This window comes from Stegastes partitus, unplaced genomic scaffold (genome assembly GCF_000690725.1).
Source record: "Stegastes partitus isolate 25-593 unplaced genomic scaffold, Stegastes_partitus-1.0.2 Scaffold1010, whole genome shotgun sequence".
In the NCBI taxonomy this organism is placed as follows: Eukaryota; Metazoa; Chordata; class Actinopteri; family Pomacentridae; genus Stegastes; species Stegastes partitus.
The window spans coordinates 169,972-191,867 of NW_007578741.1; the positions used below are offsets into that span (position 1 = coordinate 169,972).

Consider the following 21,896-nt stretch of genomic DNA (forward strand, 5'->3'; position numbering starts at 1 on the left):
AGGAGGCCCCGGGGTCGACTGAGCTTTGAGATTCAGTCCGATAGAGTCCAAGTTGAGTTTCTTGGGCAGGTTCTGGCTGGGGCTTTGAGGGGCGCCGTCACCCTCAGGACTCTTTAAGAAGGTCTCCCTGTCCGTCTGGATGCCCACAGTGCGGCAGGTCTTCAGGGTCGGGTCGTCTGCGGTGCAAACAGCAGCGTCGCGGAGCTCACCGCGCTCCTGACCCGCATTGTACGACCGGTCTCTCTGCATCTTTGCAATGACTCCCTCCAGGTGTGACATGGAGACGGCATGCTCACCTCGCAGCTGGAAGACCTGAAGCTCAAAGTCGGACTGTGAAGAGAAGAAAGGCAGATATGAAACAAATCCAGAGAGACTTCAGTCAGCAGGCAGGTAGCTCGGTATAAATATTCCTCAGAGGTCCACAGGAACTTGATTCTTTGTTGAAACATAACAATTAGTATTATATTAATCTGTTTTAACCTTTTAAAGTTTCTCTAATCTGAGGTTTACATCAAACTCTTACAGTGAAAATCCGGTCGCTCCATTTTTCATTTCAAACAATGAAAAACAACGGAACCAAAGCGAAGTATTGATTTGAGCCAGAAAAGGAAATTGTTTTGCAATAAATCTTACACATGTTCCTGATTAGCTCATGTCAGTTTAGAAATAGAATTAGGCACGTTCCCACCCTTTGTTGTGGGCTCACTGTGGTGCATGTTACTCTGTGTCAGCGTCAGTCCTTTAAAGGTTGACATTAAATTAAAGGCTTTCAGCTGACGGGCTGAGAAACCAGTTCTGAGGTCAGACTTTTCAAGGCAGCGGTCCATAAAGCAATTTATCAGTGGTACAAATTATATAACATGGCCAGAACTACATTCTTTTTCAGTCTTTTTGGGTTTCCAAGTACAAGTTTGGTTCTTGTTTAAGTTGGCAGACGAGAAACACCTGTGGAACAATGCAGCGAACCTTTACTTTTGATAAATGAGAAACTGACACCTATAAGGAGGATTTGGACAGAGCCATCGCGCTGGAGGCAACAGAGATGTCAATCACAGGTCTGTGTGTGTGGTAAGGACCGAAGATTTGGAAGTTTGAATGTAATGTTAAATTCCCGTTGGCAGAACTTTTCAAGGCAAGTGGCGACACCCGTTATTAATAATCAGAGAGAACGTTCAAAAAACATTTGGAGCAGACATACCTGTGCACTAAAAATTAATATCTCTGTGTCAAAATTGAGTCTGAAACACACTCCAACAAAAACCTTTGTTGAAGTCACTTTCATTTTTGATTAAAAGACAACTTTTCAGCATTTATCTTCCAGTGATGATACGGTATCGCTTATGGCATGTAACCAATCAGATGGAGCTGTAGGCGGGACATTGACAACTGATGGAGAAAAGTAGTTGCATTAGAACTAAAGTAATGCATTTTTAATTAAATTAATAAATTTGATCTGGTATTGGTTAGAAAAAACACTAATAATGGGACAAATGCTTAATAACAGATCAGATAAGTGGTTAGGATGATGGTCAGTGAGACCCTTATTTTGATCAACATATTTCAAATAATAGAATAATGAATTTCAGTTTCACTTTTGGTATTAACCTAAATGTTACAGTTAGAGTTACACATTGGGACATTATGCAATTAAAAAAACAACAACATTGTTTTATTAAGGGTTTACTTATTCGGTGCTCTCATTACGGCCTCATAAGTTTATTTATTTATGTATTCTGTGCCTCCACACAGTCTTGTAAGAGTCTAACTAAATATAATACACGATATCTCTCTTTATTAAACATATCCTGCCTGGAAACTTAAAAACCTGTGACGTCTGTGCAGTTCTAGTGCTTGTGGGTAAAAACTGAGAGTTTGCTGCTGCGCCGGAACGTTTCATGATCACTTGGTGCCATCTTGTGGTCATGAAAGTCAACTGACAGGACGGACAGTATTCTCATAAAGCCGTTAATGTAACTGAATTAAGTGTTTATGTCTCACACATATGCACAAATACACACCTAAACTCTGTCTTGCATATATTATATTAATCAAGTTTAATTGCTCCTGTACCTGTCAGTCTGTCTGATCTAAATTTCTCTGATTTCCGGTCATCGTGTGCAACAATCATACGACTACTTACATGCATCCTCTCCAGATCTTCCTTGCACTCTCTCTTGAGCTGCAGCAGGGCAGCCTGGTGCTCTGAAAACAACCACAACAATAACACTTGTATCACAACACAAACTCACTCTGCTGACAGCTTTGAATGATTAAACGCACACTCCAGTACACCCTCACTGCTCATTGTTAATAGTGTTTTTTCTTTTACTATTTTCATACAAAAGGAATTATAGCTGTGTTTTCCCAATGAAATTTTAAACCACAATCAAGCAAATCTGCAACCCCCAGCCACTAAACAAGCTGTGCTGTTGTCTTTTGTGGTAGAATTCTGCAGCAGGGTTGGGTCACTCTCACTACGAGTGGCAGTAGAACCCAACCAACCAGTTTCAAAATACACTGATGGCTAAATGAAAACAAAACAATTCGTCAGGCTGAAAGAAAAATATAAACTGGTTATTTTGCTGGTTCTCATTGAGTCAAGTGGAAACCCGCAACATAATCTAACGTCTATGGTGTTACAGTAATATCTGGGAGCGTATAGAATAATAGAAACACAATGAGTACTAAGAGGTTAACATTGGCAGCTCATAGAATAACGTAATCTGAACATTATGGAAACTCATGCACTGTGTTAGTTTGCTAATTAACTACAAGCAAGCTACAATATCTGGGTATCCATAAACAATCCCCTCAGTTAACGTTTGTCTCTCATCTCTACATGCGTGTTGTTTTTTCTATTTACAATTAAGAGTTACGTCAGGACCACATGAATAAGACTTTATGTAACTGACGACTTTGCGTGTGGAACTGACACACCAACCAAACGAGCCGTTTGATGCACCAAGTTAAATTACACTGCAGTAATGATTAATCCGAGTCAGCGCGCTATAATTTTGCGTCATAAATGGGTGAACGAACTCGCAAATATTTCTGAGATTATGCATGTGATAAGCATGCGCACATGTCTCGATTTATCTATATGGCTCGCAGTCTGGACTTTAGCTCCGCTTCTCAAATTCCACACAGTGCTCTCTTTGACAAGAGCACAGCTGGAACATGGAGCACAGATCGCTGGAATAATCCACATTAGTTAGTCTTAATCTTTTCTCCGGGATGAAGCTTCACCACGGGGAACATTCAGCAGCTGTTGCACTGCTGCCGTATTTGCTTGGATTCACCGTTTCCAGAATCTGAAAGCAAAGCGTCTTACTTTGTAATTTAATCAACCCTGTGTGCTTTTAACCTATTTGTGTGTCATTACACCTTCAGAGACGGGCCAAACGTGGCGTGCTGCCCGGACTACACTTGATTCTATTAAATGTTTTTTACCTCAGGAACACCCACACATGCTACCCCTGTGGTGCCACGAAACAGCAGCCGCAAAAAACAGCATCATTAAGGTGCAGACACAGGCTTACTGTGCTCTTAAACGGATTTAAAGGATGTCTTACACCCTGCTGCTGACACTTAGCTAGCTCTGCATGATTTGTCTCAGACATTTAGAGGAAAGTGTGAGCACTCAAGGGTAATGTTGGCACTGCGCTTCGTTGTTTTGACGCTGGGACTCACCCAAGACCATTTCCCCATACTGGAGATTGTATCTCTACTGGCTCCTGTCCACAAGGCCAATCGGAGCGAGGTGTGTCAGCTTAACTGGCCTGATCCTGCGTCAGCATTCCTGGTCTTAGATGCAAATGCATTCAACAGCATCTAAACCTACGTGCTTGACATTCTTACCTGCCTCTGTGTACTTGAGCCCCACCTTCTCTTCCTCATCCTTAGGCTTGGGTGGGGGCCACACCGCCTGCAGACGCCCTGGAGTCCGGTCCTCGCTGTCTGTGGGCGACGTGACCTCCGTCTGTTGGGGGAGAAAGCACATGCAGCATCACTAGTTTATTTCATGTCTCTGCAAATCCCACTAAAATAGCTCTTGTAGCTTTATTGTTGCGATTACAAACCCGACCTCTGTAGGACTTTTCAGTTCCTTGCTAGGAGATTTGGAGGTTCTGTCAAAAATAGATTTCAGATTTTCTTTGTCATTCTTGATTTTCCTTTTCACTGCATCCAGATCAAAATCTTCCATCTTATCTGTTTTTACAGTCCTGGGGCCAAAAATGTTCTTGAAGGTTTCGTAGGCCAGGTCTGAGGTTTTCTTCTTTTCAGACGTTGAAGCGTCTTGTTCAGGACTTTTCTCTCCTGCAACCTCTTCTTTACTTTCAGACTCATTGTTACTGCATATAGGATCGGCCTCTTGTCCATCTTCTGACTTTTTAGCATCATCATCATTATTGTCTAGGTTGAGCAGGTGGCTGAGCTGCCCCATCACGTTGCTTTTGGTTTCGGAAATCGATTTACGCTCGGCGTGTTTTTTGACGGGAGAGGGCGGCTTCTGCTCGGTAAAGATCTTGGCTTTATTTACAGTTTTCTTGAGGCTGAGCAGAGCCAGATCAGCATCCTTCTCCCTCTGCTTGATTTCTGACACCACCTCCCTTTCTTCCCCCACCGCTCCTTTCTTCAACACCCGCAAACCGCTGAAGAGAGCCGGCATGCTGAAGGAAGGGGGCGAAGACAGCGCTGTGCTCTTGGTGGGGCTTGAAGTGGAGGAGGTGGCGACGGATGAAGCTGGTGGTGTTTTAGTTTTTTCTGGCGTGTGTTGCGAGGCTGGACCGGCACGTGTCGGGCTGTCACCTTTGGATTCTTCAGGTGCAGATGACAGTGTTGTGGGTTTCTCAGACTCTGAAACCTTCCCACCAGCAGTGCCCGATTGCTCCTCTGAACTGGAGGATGATTGGACTGACACTTCAGGGGTGTCAGAGCCGGAGGGAACAGAAGAGGACTTCTGGCTGGTGTGAGACTCCTCAGAGTCCTCTTTAGCTTTAGCACTTTGCTCACATGTCTCCTCCTTCTGTGCATTGTCCGTCTGCTTTAATGGAGAGGCCACATCATCAGAAGCACCCTCCGAAGCCAGATGCCCAGAGACGACGACGGGATCAGGCTGAGAACAGTCGATGCTAGCATACTCGTTGCTCTCATCTGTTCCCACATCACACATGCTCTTCTCTCCAGCAGACTCTGTGGTGGTGCTCTGTTTGGGGCTGCCGCCATCTCCCTGTTTGGTAACTGAAGAGACCCGATCTGTCCCAGAAGTAGTTTTACTGCGAAGCTTATCAGAAAATAAAATAGCTTCTAAGCGGGATCTCTCTCTGAGATTGTGCGTTCTAAACACAGGCACTTTGTAGTCTGCCTCACTGGAAACTTTAGGCTCATCTCCATCCCCACGGTCCACCGTGTTATCGTCCTCCCTCGATAGAGAAGACTTCTTAGTCCTGGCAAGTCTCTCCAACAGACTAGTGCTGCTGCGGGCCGCCTTCTCATCCTCAGTTTCATCCTCATTGTCGCTATACGTTTCCACTCTCGTGACCTGGACCAGATCGGGGTCCACCGAGGCTCCTGCGTTAACTTGCTCACCAGCATCCTTGACTGATGATTCAGAACTTTCCACTGTATCACAGGAAGCAGTCACATCATCCTGAAGCATATCCTCCTCCCTTTGGAGCTTGTTCTCATCGTTAATAGCTTGACTACCTTCATCTTCCGGAGCGTCTCCATCCGACAGCTCCCTGAAGGACGTCAGCACGGCTGAGTCTGAAGCAGCAGAGCGTCCCCCTGTGAATAAACTGTTGAGGACATAGCGGAGACCACTGCTGGGCTGCCTTCCAAGTTCATTGGAGTTTTTACCTGCACTGTCCATTGTTGCTCAAAGTGTCACTCCAACTGAGAGCATCAAACCTCCAGCAAAGGGTCCATTGAAAACGTCACAAAAGGTTCATCTGCCCACCTCCTGTTATCCACGCTGCTCCTATTCCACCTCTCTGCTGGGAACAAAAGGCTTTTGTATGGACAAATCTCCCCAGCTCCTCTTACCTTCTCCTGGAAGGAGCCAAATATAACAAAACTATTCTGTAATCCTGTTTAGTCACGCACATGTTGCATGTAGCGCACTTTTATAACATCACAAAAAGACCACTGACTGTGTGTTATCAGTGGTAGAGTTCAGTCTCCTCTCTGTGAGCAACGTTCCCATGACACTGCCAGTGAAGTCAAGCTGTCCAGCGGCTGAAAGCATGTCCTGCTGTAATCTCCCTGGGATAGCAGGAGAACAGAGTTCACCTGCCTTTCACAAAAGCATTTCCACCGTTCTGACAAGTTGAACGATGTTATCCACAAAGCTGGAGGTTACAGTTTGTCTGGAATCCACGACCAAACGGTGTTTCTAGTCTGCCTTCTTTAGCGAGTCTTAGTTTACAGGAGAACCCTGTGTGCTGCTGGGTTAGAAAAACCCCTCAGGTTGAAACCAAATAGTTTCACTGGTCTACCCAGTCTGAGGACGCCTCCTCGCAGGTCCCTCCCTTCCTGGGAGGAGACCTGCAGAGCCGAGCAGCACAGGTGTCTGATTACCTCCGCTCACTTCCGTAAAACGGCCATGGAGGTAAAAAAGCAAACAGAGAGGGGGAGTCAGTCTGAGGTCAGGTAGAGAGCCGCGGAGGTCCAGTAAAGCAGCATTACACCATTAAGCGGTGAGTTACTGCAACACGGGGCTTAAGATGATTAGTCAGGGCGGCCGTAGCCAGCTCTGGCTGCTAACACGCTAGCATGTGTGATTAGCAGCTTGTGAACACACTGAACAGCACTGAATACAAATAAATGACGTTTTGATTCACTTACCTTAATCATGAACTCCAACGTACTTTACATACTGAGCACTGACAAATTACATCCAAAAAAAGAAGCTAAAAAAAAAACTGTCTATGTGGAAAGGTGAGCATTATTTATGAGACAATAAAAAAGCAGAGATAACCAACTTCTGTGGGGTATTAACTATCTATTTCTTTTATAGCTCACCCCTAATTAGCCCTGCTCTGTGGTCTTTGATGGTGTTTTCGATAAAAGTCAGTGAAGAGTTAGTGAGGGAAGCCTTCACAGTGCGGTTGCCCCTGGCAACCAAAGGTCACCCTTGTTGAATGCATTCCTTCAGACTGCCTGATTGAGCACGGTGTGAGCTGGACCTACTACAGGCTACGCTGGGCTTTAAATCAGCCTTTGGAAATGTTTTTCAGCCACTTTTATAACAACATGAAACAAAGCAATGCAAATGGAAAGTGATAGAACAGATTAATGCAACAAAAACGACGGTTTCAATCACGGAAATATAGAATAGAACATACTTTATGTATGCCAGACCTGGGAAATTATTGTAAACAGCAGCATCCAAAAACATAGAAAGTAATAACAATAATTAAGTAATAAGCATCCCCGGTGTCCGTACACAGCAGGTCAAAGGCCCCACTGTCTCCGGTTGGCCAGTCCACATGCTGGCTGAAGGTGGGGACAGTGGTAGAGAGCGATCTATGATTAAAGTCTGAGATGACAATCAGAGACTGAGGGTTTGATGTTTGCAGCTGGGACACTGAACTATGGATGAGTTCACAGGCTGCATCAGCCGAGGGGGAAGATGTAACTGAAATCGCCAGGACGTGTGAAAACTCCCTCAGCAGGTGAAACGGCCGCAAACCAGCCGCCAACAGTTCAGCATCCTTCGTGCAGCGCCGCTCTTTAACGCTAACGTGCCGAGCATTACACCATCCCTCATTCACATACATGGTGTTACTGTTGTAAATAAAGACGAAATTTTGATGAATCTCTCCATTTTCCATTGTTAATTCTCTGATTTTAGCTTCTTAAATTCAAGTATTTTCTGATTTCTTTCCTTTCTATGACAAACTCATATACCATTTGGACAAAACAAGACATTTGAGGACATCATCTCAGGCTTGTGGGAAAACTGAGCAACATTTTTTGACACTGCATGGATCAAACAACTAATTAATTATTAAAAAAAAAAAGATCAGACTAATTAATAAGCAATAAAAATAATCATTAAACGCAGCTGGAGTTGGAAACCAAAGTACCAAACAAGTAATTCTTTTTCACAGTTATGATTTAATATTAGAAATGTGAGTCAGGAAGTACAACTTTTAATTGCATTTTCCAATTAAATATTAAAGGGAGCTACTGTGGCTGACAAATTAAGTTTTGGAAGAGCAGCACAATTTTACACACAGGCCTGGCTGCGAAGTGAACTCCTACATGACACACCAGTTCAGTCGGCACGTTGTTCAGTTGATGTTAACGCTACAGATCTTAAAAAAGGTCACAGGTCCAGCCCATATACTTGGGTGGTGTCATCACTTCCCTCCCTTTGTGTATTCGGCTGATACAAAGCGGAGATTACATCAACTGAGGTGTGTTTTCCTAATAACATGAAACTAGATGCTAATGATGATGAGGGTGAAGCTGTGCCACAGCCAAGTATGTGAGATCACTTTCATAACAAAACAGAGTGCCTAATTCTGAGCAGCACGTCTTTTGTTCTGGTACTTTAACTCATTATGCTCCTCGTCAGGGCAGTGGTGGTGTCTTAGGAAAACAATGCATGGCTTGTGCTGATACGCTACCCGCCTAAAACCTCACCCAGACAATCTGCCTCATCTGTCAGGAATGAACGCTCGTCAGACTGCATGACGAAGTCTAGACAGACAAGACGGTAATAGTTTTCTTCTTGTCATCTCAGATCATACAGAAGCACATGTCTTTAACTTTACGACTTATTGTTAAAGTAGGACCAGGAAGCAGTGCATTGTTTCCTGCTGGCTTTCTGTAGAAGACATATTTAACAGTAGCACTACAGACATGCTCTGTGAAATACCTTGTGGTGCAACTTTTGTCAATAGCAATTGGGAAATCACAGTAGTTACTCCAAAACACATGCCAAGTAAGGTTTGGGGAGTTGTTGACATATGTTCAGGAAGGGTTGAAAGAGGAGTTTTTTTGCTTGTTTTTTTAATAAGAGAGGTTTGAGTGGAATGATCTCAGTCAGTTCTGGCTTAGGACCCGAGTCCATGACCTGTTAATCCACTTCTAAGAATTCACGATCAGGTGGTTGAATGCCCAAGTGGAGAGAAATCCCCATGAGTCCCACGAGGGGGGGAAAAAAAAACCTCATGGTGCATTGCTGTGTGTGTGTGTGAAAAACATGCTTTACAGCTAACACTGTGTGAGGGTCCTCACCGTGCACTCCAGCTTAGGGTAGTAGGGTGTATCCCCGATGATGTCATCCTCAGGCGGCGTGATGCGCAGGAAGTCCAGGTGATCGGGGCGGGGGACGCGTGGGAGCGGCTCCTGAGGGTCATCCAGCATCCAAATATCATCCTGACGCAAGAGGGAATCATCTACAAACAAGCACAAGGCCACAGGGCGATTAGTGTTGTGTTAATCGTGGCATGAGGTAATTACAAAAAAAAAAACACCAAACATAACACCATAACAGGTGTGAGCGTGTGTGGCATGGCTAAATGAGCAGGCGAGTTGTTTTTCTTTAGTGTCACCTGCATAATGAAACAATAGTGGAACGAGGTAGAAAGCACGCATCAGAATCATTTAGCATCAAACAGGCAGACCCCCGGTTAGCTGCAGGCCCGAGGGCTCACGGCTATTTTTATCTGCACTTAGCCGGCCCTCTTCCTGTCGTCAACACCGCCAGAAAGCCACGCTGATCCAATAAGGAAAAATGAATGCACAACACTGGTTTCAAAAACCAGCACTGCTTGCTCTCTGTTGATATTGTGTTTATGCAGCTTTGCCAGATCTGACACAGCATTGCTCAGCACCACCATCACAGGTGTGTTTGTGTGATTAGTCAGTGTGTTTAGTCATCCTCAGGCCCTGATGGAGAGGAAATACACACTGGGAGAGACTGCCCTCTCCTGACCGTGCAGCACGATGAATGAGCTGTAATTGTGAAGACTGCTTGGGAAAACAAAGCTGAAGCTACCCTTTAAAATTTCAGCAGCCCCACTGTGCTATTTTTTGCTGCAGTAAGCTGCAAAGGTTGGATTCACTCTGTGCATTTTTAAGAGCAGCTGGCCTTTAATATTTACTGCTCAGAGACACACTGCAGGCACAGCATCAGCCTGCAGAAATCTGAATAAAACACATGGCATTGACTACTACAGGAACCACGTGAAATGCAATTACACGTATTTCACAGACGTACGCAACCGCGATACGTCATGCAAAGATGCTTGCATTTAATGTCTCAAGAGAATCGGTCATGCAAACGAAAAGGGTGGAAAAGTTCATAGAGATATGGGGCAGAGACCCAGAGGGAGAATGAGAATAAAAAGGAAGGAGAAAAGAACACACTGCAGGGGGAGGGTGCATATCTCAGTGACCTCAATTTCCTCAAGCTGTAAGACAACACCTTGACCTGTTAGTGCAGAACTATGAGGTGGAAACTGAGAAACACACATCAGCTCCTGTTCGATAAGATGCTAAAATATCCCATAACATTAGTATGTAACGAGGATCCTTGAAGGACACATGGTATTACTGGACCTCTTGGAAGTCCCCTTGAATAGATCCTCTTGAGTCGTGTGTCTCAGCCAAATGCTTTAAATTCAGTTATGAGAGCCCACACACACACACACACCTCATTGAAAAATGGAAGCATAGAAATTCAGCCCCAGTATTCTACCACAATCAGTCACTATGAGACAGCAGCGATGCCTGCAGTCCCTCCACTTATCTGGGACTCTGGCAGCTGGAAAAAAGTAGGATTAGATTAATAACTTTTCATTATGATAATGCTGCGCTGCATGGTCCCGCAGTGGGAACTGCTGACTGTAGGCTGGGCTGGTTCCAAATGCAGACTTAAGCCCAGTCCTGGCCAAAGAAAGAAACTACTGATCAGAAACAGCTCCCTCCACAATTCCTGCTTCTAGTAAAAGGATTATGCACATCGTACTATCCACCTGCTACAAACGCCTTTTCATATATGGTCGCTGTGTTCCTTCATGCCTTCAAAATTCCTATTTACAGAAGAAAAATCCTGAGTGTTTGCTTGTGCACGTGTTTCACCTGGTTGGCTGCCAACCACTTTCTTAAATTAAATATTTATGAAGTGGCCCACACTGCCACCATCTGGACAGGGAGAGGGATAGACGCGGCTGTGGTCGAACACACTGCAGTAAGGCTCTAATGTCCCTGCTAGGAATAAGACGGAGCGAAGGAATGTGCAAAGCTGCAATGCAATATCTGTAAATAGACGAAGAAGCAACTTTTAGATGCATTAGGTAATGAAGGCAGTGCATTTGATTATTATTGTCCGTTGATTTATCACTCTCTAACCCACACACACACACACACAGTGAGCTTAAGTTTATTTGCCCCGGGGAGAACTGACCGCTTATTGCTGTTTAATCTCCCTCCCTTCTGCTCTGAAAGCCAAAAATGAACGTCCATAACTGAGTGAACATAGGGTTCTGTGACTGTGTTTGCCTGCTGGCTGGCGCATTTGAAGTAATGCACAGCTAACTGGATCACCCCAAGACAAGGCAACATCAGTCCACACACACACAGCACGCTGTCCTTAAGCAAAGCCAGTGCCCTTAAATAGACTTCTGTCTTTCAAACATCCACAGTAAACACAGGTGTTTCCAAAGAGCAAACCTGCAGGTGTTGACTGACAGTGCAAGCAATCTGACAAAGAAAATCACAGAGTGTGAGTGAGCAGCTGCCAGGCAGACAGGATGGGTGTTTCTGTGGTAGCGTAAGTATTTTCTTTTTAACAATACACCTGTCTGTGTTTGGCGAGCCTCGGAGGCCACTAATGTCTGAACCTGACAGATGTGTGTCAGCGATGACGGATTCATCTGCCACTCACTCCAGCAGCGGTCAGAAAAAAAGCTTTGTGGAGGGCTGTATCGAGCACTCTAAAACCGCTAAAAGCAAAGTTTAAAAACCCTATCCAGGCCCTTAAAAGGCACAGTCTGTCCTGTTTAGTTTGCAAGGAGCAATTAGTGATTCTGTGGGCGAGGCAAGGCAGAAATATGATTCATTAATTATATATCTGTATAAATACAGAGCTTTCGCAAATTCACACCGCTCCGTCTCCTCCCACATTCACTCTTATTAAAGACACTCAAACAGCCTTGCTCAGTGTGCCCTATTTCAACCAGTAAAATCTATAACCTCATCATTCAAAGTAAAAGAACTGGGCCATGTGGCATGCTGAGTACATCTGGCAACCTCCATCCCTCTCCATCACTTGTGGCAAAGAAGGAGAGTCATAGACGTTTGTATAAATCATGAAAAATGCACGATTTATAAATCACCCAGCTTCTCTTCCGCCTGTCATGGCCACTTTTTTTTTCCTCTACGCGGGCTTGTTGGCCGTGCGTGACTGTCCGGTCGGTTGATTGACGGACTGGTTTTGCTGTCGTTGCTGAGGTCCATGTAGTGGGAGTTTCAAATGGAAACTCAGGGAAGACTTGCATTGGAGCCCTGCCTGAGAACCAGAACAGTAATGTAGCATGACATGATGCTCGCAGAGATGTCATTTGAAATGCAGTTTCAAGGGGGCTAATGGGATAAACAGAGCCGAGGTAAAGGGTAGAGCGCTTTAATTGCGCCTGGCAGGCCACCAACTGGGGGAACAGAGAATTTTGGTCAACTTCCACCGAAGGGCGTCGCTTTGAAGACATTTAAAGTTAGTCATGCTAAAAAGTTACAAAAGCATGACATGGAACATAGCTGGGATTTGCCAAGGTGTTGGTGTTGCAAAGTCATTTATTAAAGAAAACAGGTTATACGTTATAAGAGCAGGACCTTTGTGCCCTGTTTTCCTGTATGCAGTCTGCAGCTCCGAGTAATAGTGTGAGACAGAGAAGCTCTCTGGCTGTTATGGCAGAATAGACTTCATTATCTGAATAGAGTTGGCCCTTGTCCTTGCTGGGCGCAACAATGCTGCATGGCAGTGCACTTTGTGTTGAATGACAGCTAGCAGGGGGAGCGGGGTGATACACTCTTGCTCTGCACTGATCAGTTTCATATGACCTTGCAAGAACATATTGGGTAATCTGATTATAGTATTGGCTGCCATATGTCAGACAATAAGCAGGGAATTGAGGAAGGGAGGGGTAAAGACAGAGAGTGTGCGGCTAATACTAATGCCCGATTGGCCTGATAGCTGCGATTCTTTAAAAAGCAGCTACAATAAATACGGTCATCCTTTCACACATCCTCATGGATCAAATTAGGAAACAAATGCGAAAGACGTCACTTGCAGGGACAAACCCACTCACTTCCACTCAGCTCTGTGAAGGTTTAAAATATCTCACATTGTTAAAAGAGTTTTTTTGATGTTTACACTACAATCTGTTGGGATGTGAAGATGTTTACTTCTGTCGTTCCTCAAGTCTCTCCACAACAAACAGAATCCCAGCTTTAAAAGGCAGAAAGAATTTTTCTGAGCTGTTACGTACCAGCTAACGAATCAACAGTCATCTTGCTCAAACTTTGCATCATCTTGCCCGCTGCTTCGTGGATTTACTGTCTGGAGATGCTTCTGCTATTTCTAAAATGTCTCAGCCGTGAGCAAACCACACAGATGTCCTGCTGTTGGCTGTAAGAGTGAACACAAGAGTCTTCATGCATTCCCAGCATCTGAGCAACTGAAGAGCGGGATGATTACTTTTAAAATCGATGGCACTGTCACCATAACAACTGAAAAGTGTGAGCGTGTTGTGCAGCCAATGTAATGTGACATTCAGAGATGGTGGAAGCTTTAAAACTGATTTGAATCCAATACACACAGACCGGGTGTGTTACTGTGTTTTCCTGTCCTCTGCTGTGCTTCACTGCTATCTACGCTTGATCATTGTTTACATCGGTTTGCTTCTCCCCTGCGCTCTGTAGTCACGTAAACTGTATTTTAATGCAGCTGAGTTCCCAATAAAGCCATTCTTATGTAGATGTGTTTTAGGTTCTGTTATCAGACAACCAGTATGAAACTGTGACTGAAATGAAGCCCACAGAGGCTACATGTTCACCGGGTGTCACTTCATAGCTACTCTGTGCTAAACACCAATAGAGAAATCAGTTTTCTAATCTCTGTTCTATCAGCTGCAGTACCAGCAGTGTAAACCAGACCTGGCTGCAAATCAGGACCAAGCATAAAAACATATTTCCTGCATTACCAAATGAATGCATGTAGGTTTCCGTGGCAATGCAATGCATACAACTTGCACTCCTGTAAGTGCATAACTTTGTTTAATGTTTTTTCTGATGCACCACGTTTGCAAATAAGGCATCAGCTGAGAACCTCTACTGCTCATTGCAAATCGTCAGGACATTAACTGGTAACAGGGAGACGCTTCTTAGAGCTGATTCAAATCCCAAACTTTGAACAGAACCTCCTTCAAAGCAGGTTAGCTCCGCAGCATCAGTTACCATGGTGATCCAGCAGGTTACAGGAGAGCCAAAACAAACAACGCTAACCCAATAATCTGGCTCTCATCTCGCATACTAATTCACATTTGTGTCGGATGAATTGCGATGAATTGTTTTGGTACGCGCTGTCAATAATAGACACAGATCAGACAGAGTCTTCTACGGTCATGGTGAAAGAATCATCTTTGCTTTACTTTGAACTGAAAAATTGACAGGCATGTTCTGGGGACACGCAAGATTAATTTGCTGAAAATGGGTACAATATGGGACCTTTAAAGCATCTTTCAGCTCATTGTTTTAGTTTTCTCTCCAGCAGACTTTGCTGTTTTGGCTCAGTTTCACAACGCTCATCCTCATTCTTGGCTTGATGTAGTTAAGAAGCTCTAAGATCCTGAAGGCAGCACATTACAAGCTCAGCATCGAGCGGCAGACAGACAAAGTTAGCAGGTAGCTGGTGAACATCAGCAGAGCCTTATGAACTGGTTTCAGGTTCTTGTGCAGCTTTAAAATGGTGTTCGGAACGACTGCCCTCCTTAGAACAGCTGATGAGTTTGCAAATGCAATGTAAAGAGAGGCTAACAAACATTGCACGGTGTTGCGTAAACACACATAAAACAACTCCATACACACCCTTAGTAAACGCATGAAGCTTCCATTATGTGGAATCCAGTGGAACAGCATTAGCACATGAAGTAAACAGAGAATTTGTTACTTGAAAATTAGCATTACAGTCTGCATGATCACGCTCATTAACAAGCACTGAGCTTCAATAAAAGAGCCCAGATTAAAGAGCTCGGATCATAATCAGTTCAAACCATGAGGTGCCGGGCTTCACACTGACCCACTTAGCCCCTTTTGGCTGGACCCTGTGATGTTCATTTATCTGCGTTACCATCTGAAGCGTATTCAATTATCAAGCAACACAAGAGCGATTCAGTACACCACTAAGAAGCAGCAAAAAATCGACAGAGGGAATTTGTTTAAGATTAAAGAGTTTAAGCCTTCACTCTGCTCTGGGGATTGTGCAGCATGTAGCATGTGGACAGTGTGACGCAACAATGAAAATGAATCGTGTTCTTTCAGAGTTTCAACAGTATCAACCAAGGTATTTGAAATGTCATGCTCCAGGAGTAAACAATGGTTTTTATTTAAAACAACACAAAAAAGGAGGAGCCTAATGTCATATTTTGTGGATTATGTGTGTGCCGATTGTCGCATCTGTGCAATTCATGCTTAGGTGAGGGCACAGTGTCATTTCAGTGGGAATTGATGTAAATCATTTCCACGAGAGTAAACCTGGGCTGTTTGTCTCCCTATTCACCAGTTAACTCCACACAGCTCAGCTCCATTCTCTCCTCGGCAGTTGAGCATTGTTAGCCACGATGGTCGGGCTACTGCGTGTTAGTCTATTACATAACAACTCTAATACTCTAGATATATAAAAAAAAAAACACCCGCAAACTATTAGTAAATTACATAATCAATTGAAGGCCATCTGTTTGCTGCTGCAGATTAAAGCTGTGATTGTGAATGGGATGATTAACCGCGTTACAGAGATAGCTAATGCAATAATAATAAGGTCTCAGTCGAAGCAGTGTCAGCTTGGCTTGTGTAGCTTGGAGGGATTCCAGTAAAAGGTGTATAAGCTTTAAACTAACACAGGAACTGCTTCTAATAATCTAATAGCAGGAGATCACAGAGTGACATGACCAAATGCGCTTAATGCAAGCGAGGAGAAACAAATAAATAGCTTGAAAAGTCACACTGACGTCAGGCTTTAAACATTATTGTGGCTTTGCAAGGATTCTATACAAAATGCCGAGTGTTGAAATCCATTTAGCGCGTCTGTCAGATTTACATACAGCGGATCAGATTATCAAAAGAGGAAAATAGTTCTGCAAATAAAGAAATTCTAATCCTTATTTCTGTGGCCCTTGTGCCCGCTGGGTCCCTGATCCTTTGTCAGCTTCCTGTGAAATGGGTACAAAGTGGGTTTTAGGGGAGGAGATCCCTGAAAGTTCGAATTGGCAATGCTTCAGTTACCACTGTGCTCACGAGAACTCTGGTCAGGTCTGTGTCAGCTGTAAGCCTTTGATCTGGGACTCACACTAATCTCTGCCTTCCCCGCGGCGCTGAGAGAGTTAAAATGGATCATCAGCGAAAGTATTCTCAGGCCCTGCTTGCCCCTTGTCCTGCTCTGTTGGGGAGTTTTTAATTTGTGGTCAAAATTCCCCAACCGGAACACCACAGTCAAAGGCCTAAGAGAGAGATTTTGGGAAAACAATGCCCAGTTATTGGACTGACTGGTTTATTAGATAACAGCTGGAGTGACAAGCAAAATTTCCTGTGCGGAAAATGTCTGTCGGTTTACAAAAGCTCCTCAGTAATTGCTGAGGCGCTTCAACAAAAACTTCAGGCGCTGGGTCTGACACACTTGCATCTCTTTCAAGACATCTTTTTCCTCGTTCTGCTCTTTGAAATCTACATCAGCAATGCCAAATGAAGGGCACGCTCTGACAAACGTTTCCTGCTGCTTTGATGATAAAAGCCCGGTTGTCATCATTTACATCAAGGCAGAGAGTCTGAACATGAAGCAGTGAGCTCTCAAAGTGCGATTTCTAAAAAACTCACCTGTTGTTGTGGAGTTACTCGAGGAGTTCCACTTGGAGGTGCTCGGCCGCCTGCTGAGGTTCAGATCCAGACGCGTGATGGTCCGCTTGTTGCCGTTCTTGTCGATGACCTCCGTGAAGAGTTTGGGTTCGTCTGTGTTACTGGAGCTGTCTTGATCGGGGTCCACGTCCTTATCTGAGAGCAGGACAATGCGGTGGTTGAGTTGTGGGCTTGCCTGCTTGGAGGACAGGGGGGACAGGACTGGGGACATGCTCTGGAGGCTGTTCGAGGCAGGGAAGGAGTTGTTGAAGACCCCAGCGAGGGAAGGTGAAGAGGGGCTCTTTGCGTGGGATCTGGCTGGGGGTGAGGGTTCATTGGTGTGGGATAGGGGCAGCCGTAGCCCCACAGGGAGTTTGTTACATGTTTTATCCTTATTGACTACCAGCAGGTGGTCTCTGTTTGACCCTCCCCACTCCTGCTGGCATTTGCTAGTCCCTGGATGTGGCACAGCTGACCCAGGCCTGTCTGGACTCGTGTGGCTCACATGTTGCTTTCTCCCTTCCACATCCTGCACTTTGGCCACAACCCTGACCTCCGTGTTCCTCTGGTTGTTTTCGGCGTAAAGCGGCGGAGTGGGCTTGACTTGACTTGGTGCATTCTCAACTATCATCTCAACCGGAGAATCAAACCTTTTGATCGGTCGAAGGTTGCTGCCGCTTTCTCGTCGGGTCAGACCCTCCATCAAGCTGCAAGAAGACGACTCGTAGCCCAGCTCACCGTCACACTCGGAGAAGTCATTGCAGAAATCCATGTCGGGGTCAAACGTGCGGTTGTCCTCCATGAAGTCCCAACCTTCATGAGCGGTCTGGAAAGGTTCCTCCATGGGCAGGATGGGATTACTGGTCGCGCTGACATAGGAGCCGGTTACTGGGGTGTCACACACATGGACAGAGGCTTTGGTTCGTGGGATCTTCTCCACTTCTGAAGCTGCACTTGTGGACGTGTTCTTCTCCGTTAGAGTCTCCGCAAATAAACTTCCACTTCTAACTTTCCTTATCATTTTACTGTACAGAAAATCTTCAGCGCTGTCGAGCTTCTTGCCTCCCAGCTTCTTCTGCTTTTTGCTCTTGGATGCGCCTTTCTTCTGCTCTGGAGGCACGGTGCTGCTGGGAACCTGACCTCCAGGTTGAACTTCCTGGCCCTCCGCGTTACCCTGGAGTTTCCCATCCTGGTTACCCATCCTGACTTTGTTGGCGCAATCCCTGCACAGCGATAACAGATCCGCCAGCAACTGGTGGTGCTCAGCCGCCAGCCAGCAGAGCTCTGCAACTGCTTCCTTTGTTGCCTGCCGGGAACTGCTGAGTTCGCCCGAAGAGCTGGAAGACTGGCCTCTTTGTTCGGACACGGCGAGATCCTCCTTACCCCGGTCATGGTCATTACCGGCCCTTTCCGAATGAGGGGCGCGGCTCTTGTACTTGAAGCTCCGGGCCCGCCTCTTGGGGAAGTAGAGGCAGATGTTGCTACGCTCGCGGATGGGTGCGTACAGTAGCAAGACGGTGTGAGTGCCCTCCATGATGGGTGCCATGTTAATCACTGGAGCAGAGTGAGTGGTCAGCCTGCAGACAGAGAGACTGAGCTGCAGAGGAGGAATCTCTGGCTATTCATCACCTGGCCTGTCCCGATGCTGTCAAAGAGAGAGTAACACAGTGATAAATCAGACTTTGGATGCACAGGAAACATCCAATTAACATGTTAGTCCTACAAGAGACATTTCTTGCCTTCCATTGCAAGACTTTTTTGTATTCTTCAAGCTTTAAGCAACACTGCCAGGATGCAAAACCTATCCTCTCACAACACTGGGCCCTCCTTATCTCCTTGTCAAATTGTGCTACATGAAAACTAGACAAAACTAAACAATGCACACATGAATCCAGATTCCTTACCCAGCTATCTTCCCTACCCTGCCTTATCTCCATCCTCTCCTCCAGCATCGTTGTAGATAAACCACTTCCAAACCGCATTTCATCAACATTTCACAAGCTGCTGCAGAAAAAGCTGCCAGTGTCACACAAGGTGACGCCACATGCAGAGAGCCCCATCCACGCCAGGCTGCCACCAAACATGCTTACAAGCCAAACAGACGCACAATTCAACTCGCGCTGCACATGTCAAGCTCAACATCTCTCAGCTGTTTATATCATAACATAATCCCGTGGGTTGCTGTCACCTTGCAACAGCCACGAGTGCATTTGTCAGTGTTAAGATGGCAGCATAATTACACTCTACCCTGCAGGCTTTTCTTTTCCTTTCTTTTCTTTTTTGGACCACTGCTACCCATTACATCAACAATGCACAAACAATTCCCTAAATTTGTTAGAATTATAAAACATCACATATAAAAACTGCGAATCTTCCTCATGTGAGCTTCACTTTGATTTGCTTTATTCCTAATTAGAGGTTAAAGCAGTTGCACCTGCAGCAGGTAAAAACAAAGCAGCAGTTGGTAGAAGATAAACAGTTACTTACCCGATTTGGTGGCATGGCAAATATTTCCTCACATCTCTGTACTGCAGCCAGCCACTGCTCACCGCTGCTCCTCTGGGCTCGTCCGCGGTGACGGACGGGAGAGTTATCCAATCGGAGAGCGCACCGCCGGCGTCCTGCTCTCTGATTGGTGCGTCGCTAGTTCTCGTCAGCCCACATTTTGAGCCAGTGCAGCTGCAGCTTGCAGGTAGGACATGTGAGAGGTACCAGGCTGCGCGTCGGACACGGAGGAAGGAAACAGGCAAGAAGGAAACTTAAATGCACCTCAGTTATATTAACAAGCGCTGCAGCTTCTTATATGAATCACAGCACCTGTACAGAAAGATAAGAGTGTGTAAAAGCACCGTAGATGCTCTTTGAAGGCCCGAGTCGACGCCATTTCTTAAAAAACAGAGACACCTAGTGGCTAATGTGTGTATCCGCTGCTGTAATATCATTCTAACAGTGTTCACTAATTTCCAAAATATCACAAAAATCAGATATATTTAGAATTAATTTTGTCCCAAGAATTTCAGAATATTTTTTATTCAGTTAGGTTGTATTTTAGTGACTTATAAATCTCCAAATCATGACTAAATAGAAAAGACAACCAAAAAAATGTAAATATGTATGTTTTATTCAACAGATAAAGAACGATATATTGATGTATAAATACAAGGGATGTTAATGAATATCAGTTAATTGATAAATTGCTGTAAAATATTCATTAATTTTTTAATTTCATTTTTAATTTTTAATTTTTTAAAATTTTTGTGTGTGTGTAAAGCGTCTTTTGAGTTTCTTAAAAAGCGCTATGCAAAACATATGTATTATTATTATTATTGTTAGCAGTTGTTGTGGTATATCTGTTGACAGAGCAGCAAAGAAGGACATGCATGTCAGAAACTTAATTGTCCATCAGCTGTAGTACCTGGTTGCTCCTCATAGTGTTTAATAAGGTTGTGACCTGAAACAAAGCACAGCTACACCACAGGGAGTTCTGTGTGTTGGCAAGCAGAGAGCATTGTGGGGCTTTAGCGAGCAACAGGCCACCATGACAGTTCTGTGGCGATTAATGTTGTCCGGCCAGAGTTCACATTCCCAAGACACAGCCGAGTCTGCTGGGACAGCGTTCGTACTGCTGAGTCACCGATGTAACCGAGACATTGTTTGCCACGAAAATGATGCGTTTGTGGTTAAAAAGAAAGCAAAAAACTGTACTTCATTCACTTACAGGATTGATAAATGTTGATTGATGATGCTGCCAACGATCAGTTAGGGAAGCAGTTCAAATTTACATCCCTAAAAAGTACACATGGACTTCAGAGTTATAGAGCCAGACAGTTATTATACATTTTGCCAAGCAGAGACCATAAGTCACCCTGGAGTGGCACAAAAACTTTCATCTGGTTAATTTTTTCTTTTGCATGGCAAGTCGCTGTCGACCAAACAGTCAGTTTTTATTGGTCGCTTTCTTTCATTACGCTCATGCAGGACAGATTACCATGTAGAAGTTCACCAGGAGGACTTGTGTTGAATAAGTTTTTTTTTTTCATTTAAACCTGAAATGATATAAGAAAAAATCAATCTGGTACAGTTGCTCCAAGTTATGCTTGTTTAACTGTTGATATTACCATTAACTTCCGTTAGCCTTAGCATGTAGCTCCAGTTCTGTAAGTATATGTGTGGCTCTGTTCACTACTGGTTGTGTTGGGTGGCCAGACTTTCCTGAAGCTCTGCCCCTGACAGTATATACAAAAATATGGATAGATTGGAGATTTAAATGAAATTTAATTGAAACGTAGACAATGAAATAGGAGGTATATTGAGGTAAATTACAACTTGGTAGCAGAACTGCAGCAGGGGGTCAAAGGTTACAGATGACTCTGGCTTCAGGCCCATATGAAGGGCCCATGCAGAGGTCAGTGTTTAACCCTAATGAACAAATAAGTACAACAAGTGGATGAAGGACCACAGTTTGGAAAGATTTTACCCCACTGTCATTATTCATGGCTTCCCTGCCTGGCAGTAGAGTTTGAGCATTCACGGTGCTCATTGTTTATCTGGCCATTTTGGAAAATATCTTATTGTCCTCAGTCGGATGACAAGATTGAGTCACTTGCTTTCACCTCCTATGTTTAGGTTCAACTTGGTCTACCGTGCTGTAAGGGAAACAGTTGATTTGTTAATAAAATAGTGCAAATAGCAGTGAGACATGATTAAATGGGCTCAGTAAGCAATGCACTATGGTGGCCTGCAGTTCTTGCAAACACTGTTCGGATCATCTGAGTTAG

General features: G+C 44.6%; 1 protein-coding gene across 1 annotated transcript in view; it reads right to left on the reverse strand.

Annotated features, from left to right (window-relative positions):
- The window catches only part of LOC103367068 (formin-1), a 59,875-nt gene extending 41,211 nt beyond the window's left edge, over window positions 1–18,664 (reverse strand). The window contains exons 1-5 of the mRNA XM_008294981.1: window positions 17,101–18,664; window positions 9,250–9,410; window positions 3,859–3,979; window positions 2,141–2,202; window positions 20–330 (exon numbers count right to left, since the gene is read on the reverse strand). Of these exons, the coding sequence (XP_008293203.1) occupies window positions 20–330; window positions 2,141–2,202; window positions 3,859–3,979; window positions 9,250–9,410; window positions 17,101–18,664 (2,219 nt within the window). The remainder of the gene's footprint in view (window positions 1–19; window positions 331–2,140; window positions 2,203–3,858; window positions 3,980–9,249; window positions 9,411–17,100) is intronic.
- Window positions 18,665–21,896: the final 3,232 nt, after the last annotated feature.